This window comes from Astatotilapia calliptera, chromosome 22 (genome assembly GCF_900246225.1).
Source record: "Astatotilapia calliptera chromosome 22, fAstCal1.2, whole genome shotgun sequence".
Taxonomy (NCBI): domain Eukaryota; kingdom Metazoa; phylum Chordata; class Actinopteri; order Cichliformes; family Cichlidae; genus Astatotilapia; species Astatotilapia calliptera.
In genome coordinates, this window is record NC_039322.1 from 11661465 (window position 1) to 11671063 (window position 9599).

Below are 9599 nucleotides of genomic sequence, written 5' to 3' on the forward strand. Positions count from 1 at the left end.
AAACTCAAAATACTGGGTCACAGACCCAGTGTCTTGACACCACCAACACATCACCTCTGTCCTTCAGGAACTTCACTGGCTCCATGTGAAATTCCCTGGCTAGCCCGGAGAAGGCTGCATCCCTCGCTCAAAACACACAGTCAAATTTTATATGTAAGAGGATGGTACAGATTTAAACTTTTTCTTAGTCTTTACTACATGATTGTTACAGATTAATGGTTTTAGAAGCCTGAGCTTACGTTATTTAATCAGAAAAATATCGGCTTGTTCTTATCCCTTTATATTCTTTTACTTTTAGAATGACCAGAAACATACAGGTGATGATGAAACTGTTTGACTTTGTGTTTTCCCAAGCATGTTTAGTTTTATAAATCAGCGTGCACTTCAAACACTATTTCTTTGAATGTTTTTTTCTATTAGATAAGATAGTAGTAAGATAAGCCTGATTCATAATTAGGAAATTCACATTATTAAAGCGGCAAAGAATCTGATTCTGATTCTGATTTAACCAATCAAATATGGGCTGCTTGACTTATACTGTGTCAGTTTCTCTCTCCTGTCTTTCAGTGCCCTTATTAAGTCTAATTCTGAGTATAATCATCCTCTACTCTCCAGCAGGGTTGACGAGGTAAAACATAAGAAAAGGTCCGTTTGGGACTTCACGCGTCAGAGGAGTAGACCCCACCCTTGTTGTTTCCTTTTGGATTTTAATTGGTCGAGAATGCCGGGCATTGAAAGTCAATTGGAAACACGTCGCTGTCGATCACTTCAGAGGCGTTTCTTACCCAGTTCGTAGGAAAACTGCAAAGGCTCCCACTTACCGCAACTATCAGCTGGCAGAAAACACTAACCAGGTGAAAATGGACTGTCCTTCGGAACAAATGAGGCCCCTGTTGAGAGCAGTGAGTACCCGCACAGCACGACCCAGACGTCCGTTGTAACTGTGCGGCTCTTTTGTACGTATTTGCCCCTCGTTTGCCAGGTAGCGCTACAAGTATCAGGGATGCGTGGGAGTCAGTGAGGCACCATCCGGCGAATGCTATTGTTAGCCGGCTTTCTATTTGTGTCACATGCCGAAGCTGCAGGTTCTCTTAGAAAGTTATTTACCATCCCGGTTGTTATTCGCATAGCTGGAATTGGTTTGCTTTGACTTAATTGGCCTGCTCGGTTAACTTATTACCGTTATTAAGAACAAATGATATAAAAAAATTGACTAAATCAGTTACTTTGTTGCCAAAGTGGCTTACTTTATGAAACAGAATATTTATATGGTTACAAGCATAAGGCTACTTTATCATGCTTGTAATTGATGACGGGTGACTGTACAGGCAGTTGTGCATTTTTCTTCTCACGTTCAACAAGTTAACCTGCCCGTTAAAATGAAGCTATGTGCCCCAGCTCCGCAAGCGAGGACATCTGCCGCTAGCACGTCTACAGAAATAAAACCTCGTTTGCATATCAAATGCCCCCAGAATAGAAAGCCGCTTTCTGCTGTGATGTTTCCGTGTCAGGAAATGCTGCTAAAGCTTACTGTAAAGGTGCAGCTCGACAGGAAAAAATAAACACGTAAGTGAAAGGAAAAAAATGCACAGCGTCAAAAGAGTCAGGACCACCTCTCGACTATTTGATGTTTAAACGCAGTTGTGGGCGAGAACAAGCTAAAGTCGCACATCTGTTGGTGTTAAAGATAGGAGGATGATAAGCGCATCAAACACACAGTGCTGCTTTCAAGACCCCCTCCCAAAAAGAGCTAAGTTTAAAATGCAGGCAGGGTGACTGACGTCATGGCTGGTGTAGGGTCCCACTTCTGTCTTTATGTGGCATGCATGTTTGTGCGCGTGAGAAAGTGTGCGTGCAAGTGAGGAAGCTCAACCACACTAGCCGTACAGTGAGAATGACTTTTCAGCTATATGCGCACTTCTTTCCTAGACACGGAGGTCAGAATGTGCTCTGACACTAGGCCCCTTTGTGTGCTAACATATTTACATGACCAATCTCAAGAACATACCATTGGTGAGCTTTGAGTCGGGCAGTGTGTTCGGTTCAGCTATCATCTGTATGATTAAATGCATGAATCTGTTTCAACAAGCTGCTCATGGTATTATCAGGCTTGCTGTTTGACCCCTGCTATTGTTGGGAGGCTTATTGAAATGTGCTTAAGCAGTGATAATCTCATTTAACTGCGACTGAAGACTTATCAATTGTTTAGTTTGGCCCTGGCTCTTGTTAATTTAAAACGACTTGCTGTTAGAGTCCCGCAAAGTATGCACACATTCTATGTTCTGGCACAGAGCGGTCATTATTCTCTTGAGTTTGTCATATACAGTAGACTTGGGAATAACAAGACACCCCACGATATGATGCTATCACAATGCTTCACTCAGGATACGATATTATTGCTAATTTTAAACATTTTGCAATATGAGGGTTATTGAAGTAATATATACTGCAATCAACTTTTTTTTTTTTTTTAAACTGCAAATTATGTCTTCAAAGTTAGACTTTGTCAGTATGTTTTATCCAATTGGATGAGTTCGTCTCACTTCAGTTATTTATTTACTTTTACTGAAAAGAGAGATTGTCCTGCATGCAAACACTGTCACTAAAACCAGCCATAAATGTTGCCTTAGGACAGCCAGTCTGCTACCAGTCTGACATCGGTGTGATTGAATACGGTCAAGTTGGCAATTACATGCATTCTACTTCTGATAAAACAGCAAAAAGTGTGTAATACCATCAAACTTCAATCAGCACAAGTTGAAATTGTTTCTTTGTAAGGAGTTTGCTGTCCTATTATTACTTGTGTGACTTAGCCATTAGCTTCCTCTGAATGAGGAGGTAGCTTTGTCGTGCTAAGTCTGTCCAGTGTTGGATGGTTTTTTTTGGTTGAACCAATTGAACTTACGTTTGCTAGGCTAACGTCTAAGGATCTTGGAAAGAAAAGCGTCTGGACTTCTCCAAGTTTCCTTAAAGACATTTCACCTCTCATCTGAGAAGCTTCTTCAGTTCTAAGAGCAATCAGGGGAGAGTTCCAGATTTTAAGGCCTATGGGAGTGTCCCATTGATCCTCTACCTAATCACATGAGCCAAGGTGTGAAAACAGGTGCGGGTCACAATCAGTCAAGGTTTCGGGTGAACCCATTGTGAAACCTAGCCTCACCCTATCATGTGATTTACTAAGGTCAAAAGGCCCAGGATGTGAGTGGGCGTTAAGGCGTCTGGGAAGGGATCACAAAACTGGATTTTAGATGGCAGACAGTTGGTGTCGTAATATATTCTGCTGATAAGCTAGTTTCTTCTCAGGCAGTGTTTGTGGTATTTATAGGGAGGCCTTTGCATGGGTTTTACTTCATGTTTAATTGACCAGCCTCAGTGCTAGAGAATGTTTTTATTTTTATGGCAGAATAATTTTATGATTGGCTATATTTTGCATGTTTGATCTTTATCATGAGTATATAGCCTTGAGTCTATTTCACCTGTCATTGGGTGAAAGATGTGGTACACCCTGGACAGTAGAACAGGGCGATGTGACCAAAAATATTTATCACGATATACATTTGAAAATTTGCGATAACGATATAACTGACGATATAATTGACACTAGACAAAATACTTTACAACTCCACAACTTTATTAGTGCAAAAAACACCATCAATGTATTTTCACTTAAACAAGCAGCTGTTTTTTCCATTAAAGTTATATAAAAATTTAACAGTGCAAATGCAAATTCCTCGCTGACAGTTTAACCAAAAGGCATTTCCAATGGAAATTGGCCGACATATCCTCAGCATAACCATGTATAATATCCACAAAACTTAAAAAGAGGTTATACACACACAATACAGTAATATTATGTTGAAGCACAGTACGTATCACTCCGTGAGGCTCCTGCCTACGGTAGCCGTAATGCTCCGACAATCCATCAAGCGGTGCGGGTTCGTAGCTTAGTAAAGTCATACTAAAACATTTGACAGATTTTCGAGTGCCGTGTACGACATAAAATCGTTTCGAGGTCAGTAAACACAACCAGAATTCATACATAAGGCACACGGGATTATAAAGGGCACTGTCGATTTTCAGAAAAATCAAAGGATTGATTTTAACTCATTCACTGCCATTGACATCTATAGCCGTCAATGGCAGTGAATGAGTCAATGGGTTTAACTCATTCACTGCCAATGGCTGGCAGTGAATGAGTTAAGTGTGCCGTATTAATTCATTAACATGGTAATAATGACGGCCCACTAGCATGCTCTACCAAAAATAGTGCTTTGTTGTGTATCTGACAGACGAAAGCTAAACCAGTTCCAAACCACTGAACTTGCAGCATTTTTACAAACCAATTCGGTTCATCTGTTTCATTCAATGATCCGCTTTCGCCCTTCTCATTCTTCGTCGCCACCATGCCTTTTTCCGCCATGTGCATATGAAAACAAAGGCACTGCGCATGCGCGTTTTACCCATATTCTATCGCAATATTTAATTTTCTTATCTTTGCCCAACATTATACCGGTATTACCATGAACGGTATGATATGGCCCAGCCCTAAAGGACAGGTTGCCAGTTAGTCTATCACAGGGAGGATATCTCAGGATAGATAATCATTCACACTCACATTCACACCTAGGGCTGCCACGATTAGTCGTCTAGACACGATTACTTCGACTATTAAAATCGTTGACGACTAATTTAATAGTCGACGCATCGTTTGAAGCTTTGTAAGATCCCAAAAGCTGCAGGAATAAGTAGTAGGATTTAAGAGTGTAATAATGGACTGAAACAGGAGATGGCAGCACTGCATGTACAAGGATGCCAGCTGCCGTTAAATCCCGAAGAAGAAGAAGCTGTGTCCCAGAATTCATAGCGCGGTGCAGCGTACTTGTCAACAATGGCGACAGCTAGTTAGTTTTAATATTACTCTTATTATTCTTTCTGGGTCACAAAATAAAGTTTAACCTATTTTCAGGCGAGAATGTAGCTGTGTAAACCTCAAATATCTGCTCAGTTTATCAAGACACCACATATTTTCAAAAGCGCTCCGACGTTTTTGGAGACGTCTGTTACTCACCAGCTGGATAGCTAGCCGGGGGCTAGGTCACTAGAGCCCGAGAACACCAGACTCCCGGCTAATTGTTTTCAAACCCACCGCTGTCTTTCACTACTCAGGTTAAACATGTAATATAAGTCACTTAGATAACTTAAAAATGTTATTGTTTGGCTTTTTTTAGTATTTCATTTGTTCCTGAGTAAATCGGTTTGGCTGAGAAATAAAGTTATAGTTTTTACACAGCTGAATAAACGTCAAGCAGACAACTGATTTTCAGAAGTGTGAGATGTTCGAGAATATACTCCGGTGTCCTGTTATATTTTAGATAGCAAGGAGCAGAGTTTATTAAACTCCACCGAAACAATCTGCAAATGTCATTAAAATTTAATAAACTATCAACTTAATAATAATAATGGATTGGATTTATATAGCGCTTTTCAAGGCACTCAAAGTGCTTTACAATGCCACTATTCATTCACTCTCACATTCACACACTGGTGGAGGCAAGCTACGGTTGTAGCCACAGCTGCCCTGGGGCAGACTGACAGAAGCGAGGCTGCCATATCGTGCCAACGGCCCCTCTGGCCATCACCAGTAGGGTAAAGAGTCTTGCCTAAGGACACAACGACCAGGACAGAGAGCCCGGGGATCGAACCGGCACCTTCCGGTTACAGATACGCTTCCCAACCCCCTGAGCCATGGTCGCCCCAAACTTGTCTTTATTTTTAATTAGCACATACCTTAAACACTTCAAGCTGTAAGCTAATGATAGTTATATAAGGGCAGATGCGTGCTGGTGCAATAAGCTGTACGTTTTACGTCCAATGGATGCGTGATCTGATTAGTCGACTAATCTCAAAAATAATCGGTGATTAGTCGACTATCAAAATAATAGTTTGTGGCAGCCCTATTCACACCTATGGCCTATTTAGGGCTGCCAAATTAAAATAACTCATGCATGGTTTTGGACTGTGAGAAGAAGCCAGAATACCTGTAGAGAGCATGCAAACTCTACACAGGAACACAAACTCTACACAGCTGGTGGATTTAAACAGAGGATCTCTTGCTGTAAGTCCTTTGTATCATAGCAGAGCTATAAATACTATACCAATAGTTTAAATGTATGGCAGCACGGTGGCACGGTGGTTAGCACTGTTGCACAGACCACAACACCGCTGCACCGCAGAAGAACACAACCAGAAAAACCAAGAAGGTCCTGAGTTCAATTCCAACATCAGGCTGTGGTCTTTCTGTGTGGAGTTTGCATGTTCTCCCCGTGTTTGCGTGGGTTCCCTCCGGGTACTCCGGCTTCCTCCCACCGTCCAAAGACATGCACTTAGTGGGGATAGGTTAATTGGTTAACCCAAATTGTCACTAGGTGTGAATGTGCGAATGAAAGTGAGTGCGAATGGTTGTCTGTCCCTGTATGTTGGCCCTGCGACAGACTGGCGACCTGTCCAGGGTGTACCCCGCCTCTCGCCCTATGACAGCTGGATTAGGCTCCAGCGCCCCCCGCGACCCTGAAAAAGGATAAGCGGAAGCGAATGGATGGATGGATGGATAGTTTAAATGTCTTGAAGTGTATAAACATATTTATTGAGGAAAAAAAACAACAACACAAAAACATCAACCACAAATTGTCTACAAACTAAACTTAGACCATTGGGGTTTCCCTTTTTTGTATCTCGTCCATTTTGAATATTGGGCCTAATAAATCCAAATGTGCTATTATTACCACCCCGATTTCTGTTTTTGTTTATTGACTGCACTGATCAACTTCAAAACTACTGATAGATGAAGTTATTAATAATGATCACCTGTTAGATCTATTGTAATGCAGTGTTCTGCTTGGAAACCTTGGGTCGTGGCATTCATGTAGATTTTACTTGTACAGTCCACCTAAATAATGTTTCAGACCAAGCACCCTGTTTGCCATCCTGTTATAGTTAGAAGGATTTGAGAAAGAAAGGAAGGATAGAATGAAGAATGAAAGAAAAAAAGAATTGCCTGCTTGGGTCAGGATCACAAAGACTTGTTCCACTGGTCTTGAGTGGTAGACTGGTCTAAAATTGGCTCTTAGATCAGCTTGATCCAGCTAAGCTTCCTGATCCAGCACTACCCTGGGTTGAGTAAATGCTGTGTCTCAGAGGTTCTTTCTTTCTTAGAAGCAGAAATCATAGAAAAGCTTAAAGAAATTAGGTGATTCCATAACAAACCGACAGGAAAATGAATAATTTTAATGGATAGTAAACCTGAAGATTTCCAAGAAAAACAGTCCCAAATATTCCTTTGATTTAGTCAGTGTGGGGATTTGATTTTTTTTTATTTACTTTTCTCTTTTAGTAAGCAGTATGCTTAGACTTTGTAGTCTTGATTAGCATAGGAATTAATTGATGCCTTTTGCATTTATCTGTAGTAGAAAATCAAATTCTTTCACATTTTGTGTTTTTAAACTGACACAAAAAAACAGCATTTTAAGCACTGAAAACTGTATGTTACTGGGTAAATGAGGCTTGTAGTAAAAAGTGATTTTAGTCCCCAGTTCCAGGAGAAAAGCAGTATATAGGCACCACTCCATTTACTGTTGGCTGGTAATCTAATCTAGGGTGAACAGGAACACAAAAATGAAAGTTGGGCAGGCTGTCTTGAATGTCTCCTCGACATTTTTCTTGAACTTTCTAGCAAGGAAAGTAACTGTTTTATATGATAATTTTATGCATTTGAATAGAATTGAAAAAAACAAAACAAAAACATGTTCTCACACTTGAAAAGAGTAAGAAGCTATTTTTTCTTAATTCAGTGAGATAAGTGATTAATAGAGTGACCAGTCAGCTCCTAACAGTTGTAAAGCTGACATGGGCGTAGAAAGCAATGCCATGACAGGCAGAAATGTTCAACATTTAACATGTGACACAGAAATGACAAATACAGCTGGAGAATTTATTAGGTACACCTTTAATTCTTCGTGGCACAGATTCAATCAGATGCTGAAAACACAGATTCCTCAGAGAATTTCCATGATTTGAATCTCCTGTTACACCTCTTCTGTGCTCTCTTGGATTGAGATCTCATGACTGTGGAGGCCATTTGAGTACAGTGAACTCATTATGTTCAAGAAATAAGTTTAAGATCGTTTGATTTGTGACATGGTGAGTTATCCTCCTGGGAGCAGCAATCGGACGATGGGTACACTGTGGCAAAAAAGGAATGGACATAGTTAACTAAAATGCTCAGGTAGGCTGTTGTGTTTACTACTAACTGACCACCTTTTAAGGGGCTCAAAATGTGCCAAGAAAATATAACCAGGCCATTACACTAACAGCAGCAGCCTGATCTGTTGACCTGCCATCTAGATGTCAGTAAGTTTTTCACATCTTCTATTGTTAAGCTTTTGTAAGCCCATCTGAACTGTGAAGCCTCAGTTTCCTGTTCTTAGTTGTTGTGTGGTCTTCTGCTGCCTTCTTCCCATCTGCCTCAAGTTTTAACAGAAATGCTATTCTGCACACCTTGGTTGTAATGAGTGGAGTGGTTATTTGAGTTACTTTGTCTTCCTATCACCTCAAAGCAACCTGGCCACTCTTGTCTGACCTCTGCCATGAACAAATAATTGTCAGCTCGCTCACTGGATATTTTCTTTTCTACGATCACTACCTGTTAACCTTTAGAAATGGTTGTGAAGGAAGATCCCAGCAGATTAGCAGCTTCTGAAAATGCTCAGCTCAGAATGTCACCAACAATCATGCCACGTTCAAAGTCACTTAAATGACCTTTCTTCCCCGTTCTGATGCTCTACATCTAGACCACATCTTCATGCCTATATTCTTAAATGCATTGACCTGCTGCTATATAATTGGCTAATTAGGTGTTTACCTTAAAAATAAATTGAACAGGAGACCTAAATGTCATAAATGTGCTGTTTATATTTCCTCAAGAACTGGGAACTGGTGGGTGTTTTTCTTTTTGTCTTTCGCAGGTACCAAACAGTTAAATAATTATGGCAACTCTAATATAAGAATATATGTTACTTGTTGAAAGATTTTAAGCTTATGCCTCTCCTAAAAACGATTATGCTGCGTGACACTGCTGGATGTTGCTGTGAGTTCAATTTTGCAAAATCTCATGTTCTCATTTCCCTTAACATCAACTCAGTGTAGGTTCAGCCATTAGATGTCACTCTTTCTATTTGCTTTCATGTGTACTTTAAATCCCTTTTTATGATACATAATTTAATTTTAAGTTTGGCTTCACTTTGCCATTATGGTTTTCTGGTTAGTCTAGTTTAAACTTTTAATAGGGTATCTCTGGTGTGGATAGGGATCCTGGGGGCTTCCTTGAATTAAAAAATAGACCCTTTTATTGCTGCTCAGGTTTCAGAATTATGGTCTTTTGCCCTGATCATAAGCACGTTTGTTATATACAAGGAACAAATGGGTCACAGTTCCTTGCTAAATTACAGGTTGTTGAAAAACATGACCAACCTTGAAGCTATGATAAGGATTTTGAATGTCAAAGGCATTTGGAATCTCGATGATTTGAATACACAGCAGTTTGC

The 9599-nt window shown here is 40.3% G+C and overlaps 1 protein-coding gene across 8 annotated transcripts in view; it reads left to right on the forward strand.

The window, feature by feature from the left end:
• The first annotated feature begins 739 nt into the window (after positions 1-739).
• LOC113014099 (sodium bicarbonate cotransporter 3-like) overlaps positions 740-9599 on the forward strand; it is a 61310-nt gene continuing 52450 nt past the window's right edge. For 6 of the 8 annotated variants that reach the window (XM_026155409.1, XM_026155405.1, XM_026155401.1 and 3 more), the window contains exon 1: positions 740-902. In XM_026155409.1, the coding sequence (XP_026011194.1) occupies positions 861-902 (42 nt within the window). In that variant the 5' untranslated portion in view covers positions 740-860. The remainder of the gene's footprint in view (positions 903-9599) is intronic. The other 2 variants (XM_026155406.1, XM_026155408.1) reach the window with 1 other exon arrangement.